Source organism: Haliotis rubra, unplaced genomic scaffold, assembly GCF_003918875.1.
Source record: "Haliotis rubra isolate DU_JTF1 unplaced genomic scaffold, ASM391887v1 Scf449, whole genome shotgun sequence".
NCBI classification, from domain to species: Eukaryota; Metazoa; Mollusca; class Gastropoda; order Lepetellida; family Haliotidae; genus Haliotis; species Haliotis rubra.
This window is the reverse complement of record NW_025767134.1, coordinates 698,646-716,813: the sequence shown is the minus strand read 5'-3', so window position 1 is coordinate 716,813 and position 18,168 is coordinate 698,646. Positions and strand designations below refer to the sequence as shown.

Sequence of the window (18,168 nt, the reverse complement as noted above, 5' to 3'; positions counted from 1 at the left end):
GTTTGTAGGTAGTATGTTTAAGAGTATAATAATCAAAAACTTAATATTACGACATTCAGCGTAAGGCGGAAATATTTCATATACATGTAGAACTTTGTATTTCATTTTCCTATTTGCATGAAGCTCCCTTTGGTTAATGTTATGTCAAATCATGAGAGCAAAGTACGGGTCATTGGGGACAATGGAGACATAAAACCAAGTTCATGTACAGTTTTATTTATTAAAATACAGAAAACATGAAGTTCTACGTATGTGCAAAGATGACGACTCTCTCCACCTTCACAGTTCATGTGAGGTTTCATGGCAGTTACATGATATAATTTAACAAACGTGAAATGTTTTATCTCTATCGTGGACCATAAAATGAGGACATATTTACTTATTTCTCCTAAGTTAAATATTGATACGTTTTGTTTAGAATAAGATTACGTACGCTACGACATATGTACAGCAGCTGACTTCATTTGATGGATCTATTATTAATTCGTAGATTAAATTATTTCTGAGGATTCAAATTACGCCAATGGTTTAACTATCTACAACGTACTTCAGTAACGGATAGGTACTTGGAAATATATGGTTGAATACCTGGAGAAGACGTTACCATGACCGATTAAAAATTAAGTCAGCCAGATTAATAACAGTGATTCTAATGACTGAAGAAAGGGCCCAGTTTTAAGAATGATCAAACGGAAACTAAGTCATTATCGTAACTATACAAGAACATTTTATACATATGCCAAGCCTGCATTAATATGTGCGCTGAAATAGGCTCGAGTGTATACTTCATCATTGTTGATACATGTGCATAATCTATAGACGGAGGACAAACATGATGACTTTGTGAATAGAGAAATATGCATAAAATTATTTATGTACATACAAGTTGGGAAATGTCAACAAATCTCATATTTTTCGCACATTTTACGTTGTTAACATTGCGTACGAAAATGAATTTTCATATCTAAATTATGCAAGTGAGATAATTGGTGGTTCGAAAGCTCACTCCAAACATGTTCAGTAAAATGTCCGATTCTATAAAGACGCAAAAGTTCGGTCAGTTTAGACAATGCATTCATTTAAGGACAGAGCCTGACTTGAAGAGTAATAAAATGAAAATGGCCGTCATTTAGAAATTAACAGCAAGGGCGTGTCAGACTAGAGGCGAATTGTGGCTTGATGAACACGCAGAACACCCTTCAGTGGATACACGTGTGAGGAGTACATGTGGTATACACAGGCACTTTACGAAAGGTCGAATTTCGAGTCAGGTGCATGAACAATGACAGCCCATCTGGAATCACCTTGCATCTTGAAGAGAAAGGGCATTCGCGGGTCTATTTGCCACCGGTCTCATCAGCACACCATTACACCTGTGAAAGTGAAACACATGATTGAAGAAGTAACTTCATGACAAAAAGTGTGTTGTTTGTCAAGATGCTGCGTCGTGAAATTAATAATATAATTATTATTTTCCAACCCTTTTCAAATAAGTGAAACTACTAATTTCAGATGGAAATAGTTATTTAAAATTTGAGGAATGTCACTGGAAAGAAATAATTGTGCTTCAGTTATGATATGACTATGTGTCTTTCTTGTATGGGTACAAAATACGCTTACGCCAAAGAATACCGGGAACTGAAACTTTAACTCATCACATCATTGAAATGGAGTACTTCACAGTATATGGTAAATGATACCATGATGCTTACACAGGTTGATGGGGGACGTTCTGCCAGCATCGCTGGCACTGAAGCCACACAGGTCTACAATTGTCAGGCAGTATCCCCCGGGTCTTCAGGGCCTCGACCAGGGCATGGTACAGTAGAATGTACTGCTCCTGCAAAATATGTTAAAGTCCCTGAATCCATCTTTTCTTAAACATACACACATATATGTCATGCGACAACATGACAAACACAGATTGTTATTTGTTGTTCAGTGTAACTAAACCCTCATTGATAACATATTAAAATGCTTAAATATCAGTCTACGCACCACTGTGTTCACCATATTCATTCGCTGCAGTCGGAATCCCTGGACACAGGCGAACACACAGGCTTGGCCTTCATACCTCGACTGCTCAATCAAATGTCCCAGGGCCAGGAACGTCCCCGTTCGTCCAACCCCAGCACTGCATTAAAACAGGAGAGAATAATTACAGGACATGTTATCGCATTATGACAGTTCCAGTAAAAGTGACAACATCATTTATTATGATAGTCCAATGTATAGATCTTACTATAACATTATCATGTGTTCAAAGTATTAATAGATGATTCTGGGTGTTTGTAAAAAGGTGGGAAAACATAGAATGTCACTGGGTACCTGGACATATGGTCAATTTGGAAATATCGTGTAGACTTCTCACTAAACATTTCTGAAAGCCTTATTGATGCCTCGAAAGCAGTAACCCTGATCCCTTTACTTTTGACACAATACATATTGTCACTCTGAATCTCTTTGCATAGATAAGTCAGACCCAATGTGTCTATCTCGTGTATGTCTAATTTACTTTGGCAAACCAGTGGAAGGAAATTGTACACTTGACGATAACTGAACGATAATGTCACACTGATGTTATCTTTGAAAAGCTCGTTTATACTCCGAAACGTTGTGTTCCTCATAATAAAGAAGTTGATATCCATAAATCTCACTTCCTTCTGTTTTTTCATGGTTATCAATTGCAGCATGTTGATATTTGTGTACGAAAGATACATTTGTCTGATGTGTATTATTAAGCTCAGCAATATAACCTGGTATGTTGAAATGTATATATGCAAAATTACAAGTGCGCGTACCTGCAGTGTACAACTGTAGGGCCTTCTTCATCTGCATCTGTGTTCTTGACCACCTTATAGAAGTCAATTAGCGTGGTCACTTCATCTGGTACACCATGTGCCGGCCACGATGTGTAGTGCAAGTGGTGTATCTTCCTTGTTTGAGAGTTGGCCTGTTAAACATATTTTTTATAAATTAAGATCATACTGTGAAAACAATTTTACTTTCGTAATGCACAATGCGACAGGCAAAAGGGTGAATAAGCAAATACTAAATATTGATTACTTTCCAAACGGCGAACTGTCTTGTCGTATAGTGTTCAAACACCCTCTCTTCAACACACTGGACAGAAACATCCCCGTAGGTCTTGCAGTTCATGCTGCAGCAAGGCCAGTACTTGTCACACTTCACCTGCAAGGTTAAAACAGGAGTATACAGTAAAACCTGTCTATCTGTATCCCTTTAATACTGAATCCATGCTTTGTTCAAGATTACCTCTGGGAATACTAACATACGGGAAACGTATAGCAGAAGTCAAGACACCAGACATATCCAGACATATTTTATCCAGCTTATTTACAGGGAAGGCTGCTGGGTACGTGGAAATGCAAGGGGTCCAGACAGGTTAACGGCCACGTGCAGTACAACGATGACCTATAACATCATTGTCAGCAGATTAATACCGATAAAAGCCTTGGGCAGTTTACTAACCTAAATTGCACACATGGTTTTAAGAATAGGAATTTCAATACAACGTACTGATGAAGGTTACTCTGATACTTACAAATCCTCCTTCTACAAGTCTTGTCAGCATTACGATCTTGGTGGCTTCAACCTGCCAGACCATTCTCCAGAAGTCCAGCATCAAGTGGCTCTGTGGACCTGTCATCAACATTAATATACACAGTTATATCTGAAGCAAGTGTTGTAAAACAAATGTTCACGACATTTTGTTAGTTTGATGCTAATTTGTTTACACAGAATACATTTTACTGATTTGTGTTATAGAAGTGCTGTTTATCGAACGTTGATATGAATTTCTATTTTCAATATTTGGAGGAACTAAACAGTAAACATGCATGTAACTACCTTGTGTTGCAATGTACTCTGATTGATTCCTGTAACCCTGAAAAAAGTAAAGAAAGGTTAAAACAACAGTTAAGTAGTAAGGCTTCTCAATACTGGATGTCCATGAAAATGTCCCAAACACTGAGACTGAATGTACTCACGTCAATGTAGGAGGCGTTGATATAGTCACTCTGATTCTCCTTCTCTACTGTCAGACAGACGCGAGTTGTGTCAACTGAAACATCATACATAGCAGTTAACATTTTCTTTCAGTGATCAATGTATAGGAGGACGTTTGGTGAAGAATGGTTTATTGTTAAAATATCTCAGAGTAAAACTTACAATATCATATTTAATATTTAATTAAATCTAAGGCACAGAACAAATACAAACACGATGTAACTAGGACAAAGACATTTGGAGAAAGATGTTTTTTTCAAAAGCAGGTGGAACAAGATCCCATTGGGCATTAAAAGTGCAGAGGAAATCTGTACATTTAAGAGAATGTTAAAATCGTAAATCTCTATATATTTTAATTATTGTAACTAACAGTAACCTTGACACTGGTTTTGGAGTCGTAGTTACTTACATGGCAGAATGTCTTGGTATCTGTTTTTGGTCATGTTTTCTGTCAGACGCCCATGGTGTGAAGCTTGGTTACTAGATGCTGGTAGATTCTAAAGAGCATCAAATGATATTGTCAAAACCACATGCACAGATTAATGTGAAAAGTATGTTGAAGCTACAGCTACAAAAATGATTGATGAAGAATAAAACTGAACAAACCCGAAATTCCTGAGCCATCTGGGCAACTGAGCTGTCTTCCTGAAGTTCAGGGCACATCTTAATGTGGGGAAGGTTCAGCACTGCTCACGGACAGAAGCATATATTAATACAACACATATAATGACTTATGTGTTTCTCATATACAGGATGTACGACAATATTTCACAAATGATGATAAAATCTATATCTAACTTGAATCCATTTAGAATTCTCTTTGATGTTAAGTGAAAACTTTCAGGTAAAGGAATAATTCTTTATGTAAAATGACACATCTTTTACTTCTTGCTGGTAATAATATTGAAAATGTGTCCGTTTACTTTGAGGCTAAAGACATGTTAAACGCATGTTCCTCTTACCAGCACCGGCATGTTCATAGAGTGGGTTAGCGGCAGATAGATCGGACGCCTCACTGATGTCATCTAGGCTTACTGCTGGGTTCGCGTTCTGTGAAATAGGGAGACGCCGAGCTGCTTTGCGTTTCAATTTGAGTTTGAATCTGTGAGAAAAACAGAAAAAGAAACAAATATGTACATGATTCACTAGATTCATTCGACACCAAAGACACAGTACTGATAAATCAGTTCATCTTTGGTGTTTGAAAAACGTCGTAATATGCCATTAGCTGTGTATTGTGACTACAAACTAATTTTGCTTCCGTGACAGATTATATTCCCTGGTAATTCTATGTGGCGCATGAATCCATGCATCACTTGGGTATTTTTGCCTGTAGTTTATTTCAGAACTCACATGTGCATCGTCCAACTTTAGTCCCCATTACATAATTACTATACACTGGAAGATGGAAAACAAAAATGCGATTAATTGAACTCACACTGACATTTAATCAAGTACTTGTTGTAAAGGATGCAATGAACTCCACGACAGTAGACGATTTGCTCTATATAGTCAAGAAAAGGTGCCAAAATTCAAATTAAGCCATTTATTCGAACCAATGGCTGAGCATTTACCTTCTCAGTATCAGGCAAGCAGCGACTGCCAGGCAGATAATCACAGCTACTGTCGTCAGTATGGCCCCCACGGTAAACATGTCTGCAAAGTAGTGATATGGCTTTTAAACACGTGCATTTTCACGGTCCATGTTGGTTAATGCTGTTTGCTGTTTCAGGTGGCAGATCAATAGATATTGTACATATAATTTTGCCAACATTTTGAAATCGACATATAGGGAGACTGTTCATGTTCTGTTCATGAAATTTAACATTCAGGTATATGCTTAATTATATCTATTTGATTAAATAATGACAGTTTTATGTATATGTAAACAACAGCTACAAACAAACGTGCTTTAGACAATTGGAGTTACATTACTATTGATTTTGATGTTACAGATCAGTACAGCGGTGTGAATTATCTAATATATCATCCATCCGACAATTACTAAAGTGTGGTCGAACAACAATTAATGCGTGCCCAGATGGCCATGAAAACCTTACATGTCGTCTCAAACGAGGAAGTAAAAACTGCGTTAACGAAGTTCCACTGCATTTACAAATCATTTCCGGTTTGAGTCGACCACCGAAATCACATTATTAGCCGTTTTAGAGACCCAATCTGAAGTCTCCCATTCACACCGCAGAATTCAACGTCAGGAATTGTGTCCGAGTCCACTTTGATCAAGCACATTTGTTCAAGTGTTTAATTCTATTCAGCAATTGTGCTTTTGATAGTTTGAAGAGTATGCACCTATAATGGTTAAATGGTCTCTTCTAGTTCTTTATAGCAAAATGTAACACATAGTAATCAGCACATCAATATAATATCATCAACACCTTTGTGTAACACTGATCCCCAATGTTGAAAACAAAAAGAAAAGTTAATAAATAGCTATCACTGAATTATCCTTAGAAGTACCTGTTGGAACGCGAAATGTTGAAGCATAGACGTACGAATTCAGCTGCCACATGTGTCTTTATCAAACATACAGATGGAGAGACAGGTACACCACACTTGTCCCCTGTGTATGGCTACAGCTGTCACACTCCCTGTGTCTTCATATCACATCCACCTCTACAGTTGGGGGACAGGTAACATTACACTTGTCCCCTGTGTAACCCGGCTGCTGTCACACTCCCCTGTGATCCTATTACATCCACCTCTACAGTTGGAGGGGTAACATCACACTTGTCCCCTGTGTAACCCGGCTCTACACTTCCCTGTGATCCAATTACATCCACCTGTAAGTTGGAGGGACAAGGTGTTTTGTGCAGTTCTGACCGTATTTCTGACACGGTCCTGTACAACCATCACCATAACGTTCACACTGTGTACAGGCTGTAGGACAGTTCACACCACAGTTATCTCCCTTCTTGCCGGCCACACATCCCTCTGTACACACAACACGGGTGTTGTTCGTCTGACAGCGAGAGTTGAGACAGGTGTCTGGACAGTCATGTTGACACTGTTTACCATAGAACCTGGAGTCCCGACACTGGAGACACTCTCCAGATGACGTCACACTGACACAGCGAGGTAGACACACACCGTCAACACAGGTCACGTTGTTACCATCACAGTTGGTGCAATGATGACTGTCTGCAGAAGCTGTGAAACATGAACGCAAAGGCTGAGCGAATGAATTATAAGTTAAATTATGTAGCTGAATTTTGACACATAGTTTACTTCGAGCGGTTCTCAATTTAGAAATAATACCACATTCATATAACCATAACCACGCATTTCGACTAAAATATAGTGGAAGGGACAAAATCAGTTCTTTATAAGCAGGTTCTTTATAGACTTATTTGTTGTATCTAAAAAATATATAAATAGTTATTTTGCACAATACACGATTTTAGATAACTCATACAGTGGTACAACGCCGGGTTAGTTCAATGTTAGACAACTATGCTCAAATAAAGGATTGCTACATGATCTTACCATTTGTTATGAGGCATGATGAAATGAAGAGTCGTATAAACCATCCAATCGCCATGGTTAGGGTGCCAGCGGTAGTGCTGTAATCACTTCAATAGTGTTCCATACCTGTCAAATAAAAGGAAACAGACTCAGAAAAATACATGCATACTTACAAATAATCTTATAAAAGAAGTAAAATTCCTTAAATACTTATATATTGAGACCGCCTCCGTGGTGTAGTGGTTAGAGCGGAAGGTCGCGGGTTCGATCCCCGACCGCGTCATACCAAAAAGACGTTAAAATATGGTACTTGTTGGTCCCTGCCTGACGCTCGGCATTAATGGGTACAACAAGGACTGGTCGGCTCGGAGTCAGTATAATGTGTCTGAGTGGGGTATTCATGCTTCACTGCGGCATTCTCAGTGGGCTAGCACTATAAAACCAGCTAAAGCTAGTACAAGCAGCCGCACATACACATACACACGCATGCACGTCGTCATATGAGCGAAATATTCTCAAGTACGACGTAAAACCCAATTTCACCTCACCTCACCTTATATATTGATATTGATGGACACGATTGAGGCTACTCTTGAAAACAAAGGTATTCCTTAATTACTTTCCAGGTTTCTTCGCAAGCTTTGTATTGCACTGTTAGTGAAAATCTTGGAATAAATGGAGAAACATTTATACTTTCATGTGTTCCCTTACTCATTCCATCATATTTGCAGCTTGAATATTTTTGCATTACGACCTCAGATCTTCAAAGTACTTAGTTTGGAAGTGACAAGGGCCGACGAGCGTGAAGGCGGAAACTGCACAAGATCCTTCCCAGGCCAAGTTAAAGGAATACATACACAATACGTATTCCATCACATGAATTATGCAGTAATCTGCATACAATATTTTTTAAAAGGCAATGTCTTTGTTAACTCCTGTAATAGATACAGTTTTAAGTTTCAGCAAAGACAGTAACTGCGTCATCATGTCACTGGGTTATTGGTCCATCACTTGATTGTCTGGTTTGTCTGCGGGCAGGCATCACACGGCAGGAGTACTAGTTAAATGTATATCGCAAATTATGTTGTCGTTTAGGCAAGGTGTGCTTGCATCTTTCGAGGAAATTAGGAATCATAAGTATTTTTCTTAAAAGACACTTACGATTTGCGAGTCATTCGTGTTAAACGTATGCAGTAATTCTTTCTACGCGCGGAAGTAGAGTTTTAGTAAAATGAATTTTGGATATCCAGATCATTACACATGTACAATAGTTAACAACTATGTCTTAATGTATCAATTAATTATCAAAGTGATAAGGATAATGAGAAGTATTTTCTTAGTTTCAGAAAGCAGAGGATGAATACTCGGGCACAAAATTCATATTCTGTCAAAAAGAACATCGATCTAGTTAACCGAGTTTCCTTTCTTGTTAACGCTTTATGTGTTCATCGAATCGTATGTTATGAAAAGAATAGTGTTATCCCCAACTAAATCGGTGAACATTATTGTATTTGTTATCCACCTTGTACTGTGATGTATAAATACATATTGCATGGAAGTGTTAGCATTACTTAATTGAAATAGAAATAGCTTTTCACAAATACATAAACTGAAATTTTGTACTTTTTCTTGCATATGTATTTGAAACAAAAACAGGGAAAACAAAAAAGCTTTCCTCAAATGTTAATCTGGTGTAACGAATGGCATTCAGAAACAAGTAATAAACTTTGTGTGTCTATGATATAAGCTTAAAACAAATTATCGACAATATTGATATTCCGCTTTAAGCCACGCTTCAATCAGGTTAAAGAAATAGAACCTACTTACCCCAAGCAGTCTTCTCTAAACGCCAAAGTAAGTCATTACAACCGAATATCATATAGTTTGTTGCGTGATATCGCCAGGAGCGTCAATAAATAACATCGCTGGACAATGAGAGGCGCAGTACCTCGTGAACTATTTGTAAAATTTTATAGAATTAGACTACAGTGTACCATCCAGTGAACTTTCAATGTCCTGTTCGCTATCATATGACATCACATAAACTTGCCTCAAGTCTCCTCTTTCTAAATGTACAGTGTTAAACTATTAAACGAGATTAAGTCGACATGATACTGAAACTGACACTTTTCCCTATAATTTTATAACAGGACATGATTCAGTATTAAAGCACTTAAAGTAGACAAAGTATCAAGGGAAACAAATAGAGAATCTCACCAAAGTGTCTACTGATATCAAATATACTCTCCTAAAAAAAGAAACGCATCATGAAAATAGCAATTTCATGTAGCAATGAATTAAAATGTTATTCATTTTACAAAAGGTTTTGCTCTGTTTATGAGTCCTATGGTGTTTATGTTTTGAAACATCACAACAAAACGCACCATCCGTAAAATACCCGTATTTAACAGCATGATTTTCAATTTCGGCGTGTAGTGTCACAGAATACACAATTCACATGCAATGCACGTGAAAGTTTGGGATCAGATAGTCTCAATGATGGGTATAAAAGGTTGATCGCTGTCTGTCGATTATTCACTGTATTTGGAATATTGTTGACGAACGCCAAATGCCAACCGTCATATCGTGAAGCCAACCGTCATATCGCCATTGGTTTGCTTGAAGCTGACCAGTCTCAACGTGCAGTTGCACGACGCATGAATGTTCACCAAAGCACCATTTCACGGCTCTGGTAGAGATATCGCCGGCAGAATGCGGTAGCATATGCCCCTCGTAGTGGGCGACCTCGAGCGACCACTGCGGCGCAGGATCGCTACATCCGGGTATATCACCTGCGTCATCGAACAGCTACGGCGACCTGTACCGCTCGACAAATACCCGGATTGAGGAGGCTTTCTGCACAGACCGTCAGGAACAGGTTGAGAGAGGCTGGTTTACGTGCCAGAAGACCTTATTTTGGCCCTGTGCTTCGACAACAACATCGTCGACATCGAGTTCAATGGTGCACCAACGTTCAGGCCTGGAACCTACCGAATTGGCGTAGAATCTGGTTCAGTGATGAATCACGATTCCTATTGGAACGACGCGATGGAAGAATGCAGGTGTACAGACGTCGGCGTGAACGTTTCGCCGACGCTTGCGTTCCCCAGGCGGACAGATTCGGCCGGGGAAGTGTTATGATGTGGGGAGGGTTCACCTGCCGTAGGAGAAGTGATTTGGTGATGATCCAGGGCAACCTGACAACTCAACGGTACTGTGACGAAATCCTACGCCCACACCTCCTTCCAATCATTGATCGCCAGAGGGAGTTATTCCAACAGGACAATGCCAGGCCCCTCACAGCATGTCACACTAGAGACTTCCTCCAGAACCACAACATCAATGTGCTCCCCTGGCCCTCAAGATCACCGGACTTAAACTCGATCGAACATCTGTGGGATGCCCTGGACAGACGGGTGCGACGCCGTAACCCTCAGCCCCAGACACTTCAGCAACTCGCACAGGTACTACAGGCAGAGTGGGCTGCGATTGCGCAACACAAGATTCTGAGACTTATTCGTTCGATGCCGAGGCGATGCCGTGCAGTTCTGGATGCCCACGGTGGTCACACGAGGTATTGACTTCAGCGCCACCACACGTCTCCATGTGACACTCAAACTGACTTTCCTCGAGTTGGTGCCAAAGACGGATAAGTCTGCATTCCCAGTGTGCAATTTCGCTATATTTCATTGACTCATAAAGCCTACAAGATGTTTCAAAATAAACATAAAAATACAGTTGAAATTCCTAAATGCGTTTCTTTTTGGGGAGAGTATATATCAACACGAGTTGATAAAGTTACAAATATCCTACGCTTGCCGAAGATATATTTACCTTTATCAACGTGTGTTGATATAATTGATATCAGTAGACACGAGGGTGAGGTTCTATGTATCGTCATAAATCACTCGTCATTAGTTTTCAATGAAAAATGTACATCTACGAACACTGTACTACCATTAGACTTGCAGTGCAGCGATGGCATAGCATTGTGACGTCATCGAGCTCATGACGTCATAGCATTGTCAGGGCATTGTACAAAATCTACTGTCAAAACGATATCTCCTGTGGAACACAGTTTTGGATGATAAATCCATATATCATCATAGGTGCAAACATGACTAATAATATGCGTGATGAGAATACCTGTGCATGCTTAATTTATGACAGGTAAATGCAGGTTGCAGAGGCTCGTGAAGTGTTTATGGGACATCAACATCTTAATATTGTTAATTCCTGTTGTCGACTGGCAAACAAACTGCATCTACAATTCAAGGGAATCATGAAAGAAGGACACAAATCATGTTTACTCGAAATATTTCCTGTTTCTGATTTTTAAACTAGAATTAATAGTTAAAAGGGAAATAGAAATTTTCATTATGCAATTTGCAAAATATTAACAACGAGTTTGTTTCCATAAACTTTAAAATATGGCCACATGTTGGGTCTAAACTGATACGACACATTTAACGGAGCCATGTTGTCACTCAAAGGGGCGGTAACTCACGTATGTCATGGGAAACAACTATCCCGTTTACCACTCGACTACTCGAGTAGTGGCTCTACCCGAATCGTATTCCTGTACGCGAGTACTCGTCTCAACCCTATCCAAAGAACACATGAAGAAATACAAAATGAATACACTTTACATCAGCTGACAACATGAGCATGTTGGTGGTGGATGAACACGTGTTTACTTATTTCACAACTGCGAATCTGAGAAACCAACTTGATTATCAAATTGTCAAAATACATTATTCACATCTGTGCTATATTCCCTGTCCCTCTTTAGATCAAGTGACAACAGAGATTGCGGTGATCGTTTTTGGTGGTGGTTAAAGGGAGGTAACTATAGAGGCCCACTACCTCCTGCTTGTGTATCATAGCTTAATAATTTGCACTGCACGATACAGTTCGGTTGAAGCAAACTTTTCGTTGCATGCAGTAGATATTATGTACATATCACGCACAAACCCTATACATGTACCTATTGCTTTCACTAACCATGCATACTAATGCAGCAACCATCTCATGCATCTTATTCAGTATCATTGCGCATCACAATATAGATAAAGCACATGACGTACATTCAAGTAAATAGACAGCACGAAGCAGTTTTCTGTGATCATGATGGGATTTCAAACGCACTGTTTAGCCACATATGTGTAACTCTTCTAATGCAACTATCTCCCGGAAAACTCCCGCCACAGCAAAATAGTCCCAGAGAAATAAATGGAGTGGCGGGGAAAAGTTGCCTATACATTAGTTCTATATGGGATATTATAAGATATACATCATCCAAGTGTTTGTCCCAGTGTCCAAATAAAGGCAGGGCGACAGAATTTCAAAAGGTTCACCCTTATTCCGAAATGGACATGCAATGACCTAGTATTTGAAAGTATTACGTTAAGTTTTCCATGCATACGATTTTTAAAGACTCAAAGAGCAAGGCTATTTCACTTAACTTCAACATGAATCATAAACTATAAACCACAGAGTGTTACTGTCAGTTATTGTATTAGAATGAAGGGGAGGGCACCAGATTAAAAGGGCGGGCACTGCGCCCTCCCATATATGCGTAGGGGAAGCACTACATACATATAGGCAAAATATATTTTCGGGATGTGTTCAGTCCAAACCATATTTGATGGATAATGCTAACAGCAATTTTGAAATGAATGTGGTCTGTGCTCTGAAAAAAGTGCAAATAAAATAAAATAAAATAAGATATATAAAATAAATATTTTGAAAGGAATGTCATCAATTAGAACACAATAAATGATTCAAAATTGCCCTTCACCTTGCCCATGGGGTGGAAGTGTGTCTTTGACATCATCATCCAATGTAATATTGATCATTCTGAAGTGTACGTGTATTTAATCTGTCAAGTTTCTAATGTGGTTTATCGTTTTCATTTCCTGGTGATAAGGTCTCACAGCCAGTGCGACAGCGACAACATGACCTTCGTTCTGCCCCTGCAAACATTTAATGTACCACTGGATGAATGCAGAAAAACTATTCAAACTTTGCCCCGTTGAGTTTTACACCACTTAAAAGTTAGCAATTTCTCATCCATACTGTGGACATCCCAATAGTCTTATTAAATACAAGGTCTTCGACGTGACTATCTGATCTGTAACCACAGAGCGCCACATGAAGATCTTTCTCTCGGATGATGCCACCATTTAATGTCGATACCTTTAAATGGCGGCGTCGTTCTTACACACTTACTGTTCATATGGGTGGTAGAAATTAATATAATGAATATAATTTAGTTTGAGAAATATCACGAAAGCAGGATGAAATTACTGTACAGTAACCCAGCCTCCGTTTTGACTTCCCTCTTTTCCTGAAACAGAATATAACGGAGTATTTTGGACTGACTACCGCAGTGGGAATATGTAAACACCAAACACTATAAAACGTCTTAATCAATAATGACAGCCAACTTTCTCCTCTCCTCCCACTGCTGTGTAGAAACTATTAACTCATTTACTAACGTCAGCTAAAATAAACTTGCGTGTTTGTTTTCTTATCTTTTTCTCATCGTACTCGGTGGAAAAAAATCGTAATAGCATTCTTTCTGAGTCGAGATTGTATTAGATGAAGCTTATATATGGCGCTTATAGCCACTAACGACAGTCTCTCTGATTTGGCTGAGGCACGTCATCGTATCCCCATTACCTACACAGGATAATATTGTGCAACGTTTTACAGGACGCCGTTATATTGAATAAATGTTGTAAAATCTGTTGTGATTTCTGTGTTAATAAGTATTGGTTTGTACGCTTTTCCTGAATGGGATTGTCATGTATTTGTATTATCCATTATATATGCATGCCATGTATAGCAGACCAGTTTGGATTGACAGGGGAAGCAACATTATTGCTTACACTGATACCTTAAGTTAGTATGTACGGATAGATGAGGAATTTCATTTAGAATGTGTTACGTGGGTTATAGTGAAACGGACCCCAGCGAAAACGGCCAAAATATAGATATATAACCAATCAATTTTCAAAGGTTAAACCGCTATGGATATCGAAACAAAAACAATCAATCATTTTTAAAAGTTTATCCGCAATGAAGTGAATTTCTGTTATTTAGAATATATTATTAATCATATTATCTCCTTTGATCTTGGTGTTGGCCGTTTTCTCTAGGCACAGAGGCCGTTTTCTCCATGTTCGGTGTCCGTTCTCTCCAGCGCTGTGGCCGTTTTCTCTATTTTTAGGGGGTCCGTTTTCTCCGTATCCCTGTTACGGCAGCTTGTGTTGTCATGATGTGATAGTAAGAAAGTATAATAGATAGGTAGGCATGTTATGTTCCGGCTGAGTTGTATATTCATATCTCTTGCTGGTTTGACTTATTGATTCTTAACATACCCTAAGTGAGTCCAGCTTATATCATCGTACGGTTCAAGCATTTGAAGTATTAGACCAGTTGGTATACTGTCTGTCCTGTCCTTGTAGTTGTCAAAATGACTCAATTCCTATTTTTGTCCCAATTCCCAAGAAAGGTGACTTTAATAATCCCGATAATTATAGGATAATATATCTTATGAGTATTCTCCGCAAAGTCTTCACTTCTATACTAAATACTCGACTCTCTAGAATCTCTAAATGGGCAAACGTGAGAGATAAGATTCCTGAGAATCAAGCTGGTTTTCGTAAGCAATAGTCCACAACTGATCATATTGTTACTTTGTATGCACTGATCCATAAATGTTTATCCCGTCGAAAACACAAACTGTATGTAGCTTTTGTCGATTTTCAGAAAGCATTCGATTCTGTAGATAGACACAACTTATGGTATTGCTTACGTAATGCCGGTTTAGGCGGGGAAATGTAAACTATGTTAAAAGCAATGTATTCAAATGTAAAACCTTGTGTACGATGTGGTACTGGTGTAACAGATTATATTGACTGCCCAATGGGTATAAGACAAGGATGCATTGTAAGTCCGATTTTGTTCTCATTTTTCATAAGCGAATTTTATTATGATGTTATGCAAAAGGGTAAACATGGTGTACAGATGTTCCCAGATATGATAGAACTGTTTATGCTTCTCGTTGCATACGATGTCATTTTGATATCTGAAACTATTATTGGTTTGCAAAATCAGCTAAATATTCTTGAAAGTTATTCTGAAAACTGGAAACTATCCGTAAATTTAGACAAAACTAACATATTCAAAAGGGGTGGCGCTGTTGCATCTAAGGAGAAATGGTTTCTTCACGGAAAATCTGTTGCTATTGATAATCAATATAAGTATCTGGGAATAACGAGGAGTTTAAAAAGTTGTGTCTATGACTTGTTCCTACGTGAAAAGAAAGCAATGATTTCAATTTTATCTATCTCATGTGGAATTTTAACTTTGACGCACAGATACAACCCATTTTATTATATGGATCGGACGTGTGGGGATTTCAACGATACGATTTTTTGGAGAGATTACATCTTATGGCTTGCAAGAAGTATTTATGTGTTGGATTCGTTACTCAAAATTGTAGGGTTTACGGTGAATGCGGAAGACATCCTATGTATATTAATTTACAAATACGATGCCTTAAACACTGGTCGTGATCGAGCGGTAAATATGCTTTATCAGGAATGGCATTTCGCTTTAGAAAGTAGCTCTCTTTACGAATTATATAGAACATATAAAACTCTATTACAACCTGAACTCTATTATCTAAACTTACTTTTAAGTGTAACAGAATCATATTTGTCAAATATAGAAAAGGTTTGTTGGACTTAATGGTAAATAGAGGCAGAAAACTGTCCATTTCAAAATCTGAAAGATCTTGTCCTTTATGTAATTCTTCAGTAGAAGATGAAGTACATTTTACTCTTGACTGTCCATTTTATGAAGATTTACGTTACAAGTATATTCCAGGGCCTAGATTTTCGAAGCTCTCTTAGCGCTAAGACAGTCGTAAGTGCCATACATTAACATTAACTTACAACTATCTTAGCGCTAAGAGAGCTACGAAAATCCATGCCCAGAACGTTATCTGTCGGAACCACCACTGATAGCTTAAACCAGTATATTAGCAATTAATAATGAATCCGACCTACGTAATCTAGCTCTCTATGTTAAATATGCATTTATTCGTCGTAACGAATACTTACAGTTAACCATGTCTTAATGTATGCAGCTCGCTTGTACAAGGGCCGGTGGCCTAAAATACAATCAACGATTGTCTTGTCTGACTCCAACACTTGCAGATATAGGTTCGATATCGCAGGTTACAAAGAAAAAGACTATAAACGAAGATTGCAACGCACTTTACTGACCAAAAGCTATTGTGGTATGGACTTTTTGTCATGAGAAATCTTGAGAATGAATCTGTGGATTGAACAGGGAAAAGAGTGTGTTAGAATGGTCGAAGAAACATGCCATTGGCATGAAAGAAGCATGACATATTTGAGAATAGCAATGCTCACTCTTGCCAGACAACCACACTTTTATCATGTTTACTCAATACAGTCATAAGAAGTGCAGAAGTCAGAAAGGACATCTCTACTAATCGTTCTGGAAGACTTTTGAAATGCCACGCCCAGGGGAAAATTTTAATGTGTCGCAAGACCCCTGATTTGACACTGATTGAAATCGTCTGGAAATGGAACGACGCTTACGACGTCATCCAAATCTCCAAGAAACGCAGGAAGAACTCAGCAGATGGAATGAGGTGAGGTGAGGTGAAATAGGGTTTAACGTCGTGCTTGAGAATATTTCGCTCATATGACGACGTGCATGCGTGTGTATGTGTATGTGCGGCTGCTTGTACTAGCTTTAGCTGGTGTTATAGTGTTAGCCCACTGAGATACCATGCCGCAGTGAAGCATGAATACCCCACACAGACACATTAAACTGACTTCGAGCCGACCAGTCCTTGTTGTACCCATTAATGCCGAGCGCCAGGCAGGGACCAACAAGTACCATATTTTAACGTCTTTTGGTATGACGCGGTCGGGGATCGAACCCGCGACCTTCCGCCCTCCGGGCAGACGCTCTCACCACTACACCACGGAGGCTGTCAGATGGAATGAACTTCACCAGGACTCTCATCGACGTTTCGTGGTTTCAGTGAGGCGAAGGCGCCAGACCTGCATCAATGCACAAGGTGGACACATTCGCTACTGACAGTGTGAACTTGCTTGTGAACCCCTTATGGTGCTGTGGCTCATCTGCTTGCGCCACGTGTACTATTCTTGTGCACTGTTGATCATTCCATGTAATAATATAATTATTACGGAAAATGTTTTACACTGATTGTCTTTGGTGTTTTTGTGTCACAATAACTTTTGCCTGTGAGTCTAGAACACTCAGCCTCGTGGTAATAAGATGTCAAAGAATCTTGGAACAACTACGTAGTAATCTGTTAAATGCTCTTCAGTTTCTAATTCAGGATCTTGGCAAAATTTCGTGTGTTAATTTAAACTTTAATTTAAATTAATTCAATTCATATCGGTCTTTTGCCACTAGAAATAGAATTAGTCAGGTTTCTGCGCCATGCTTTTGTATGTTGTTCAAATAAGCACATTTTTCAACTATATACTCTTAAAAACGAAACGCATAAGCCACTTTTAGAAGAATTTATTGCGTTAGTTTAAATTTCGTACTTGATATGGCCACCATTGGCAGCAATTA

General features: G+C 38.8%; 1 protein-coding gene and 1 long non-coding RNA gene across 2 annotated transcripts; both read right to left on the bottom strand.

Moving 5' to 3' along the window:
- Positions 1 to 200: 200 nt before the first annotated feature.
- LOC124289771 (receptor-type tyrosine-protein phosphatase T-like) lies at positions 201 to 5,683 on the bottom strand. Its single transcript, XM_046726433.1, has 12 exons — positions 5,604 to 5,683; positions 4,992 to 5,131; positions 4,636 to 4,715; positions 4,439 to 4,526; positions 4,011 to 4,084; positions 3,871 to 3,907; positions 3,566 to 3,663; positions 3,067 to 3,192; positions 2,802 to 2,953; positions 1,999 to 2,134; positions 1,713 to 1,840; positions 201 to 1,373 (listed from the first exon to the last, which is right to left on the bottom strand). The coding sequence occupies exons 1-12, from the start codon at positions 5,681 to 5,683 to the stop codon at positions 1,301 to 1,303; spliced, it is 1,212 nt and encodes a 403-aa protein (XP_046582389.1). The 3' UTR covers positions 201 to 1,300.
- A 1,198-nt stretch (positions 5,684 to 6,881) lies between these two features.
- LOC124289776 lies at positions 6,882 to 9,515 on the bottom strand. Its single transcript, XR_006901758.1, has 3 exons — positions 9,340 to 9,515; positions 7,534 to 7,638; positions 6,882 to 7,197 (listed from the first exon to the last, which is right to left on the bottom strand). It is a non-coding gene; the product is annotated as an uncharacterized LOC124289776 (long non-coding RNA).
- Between the last annotated feature and the right edge of the window lie 8,653 nt (positions 9,516 to 18,168).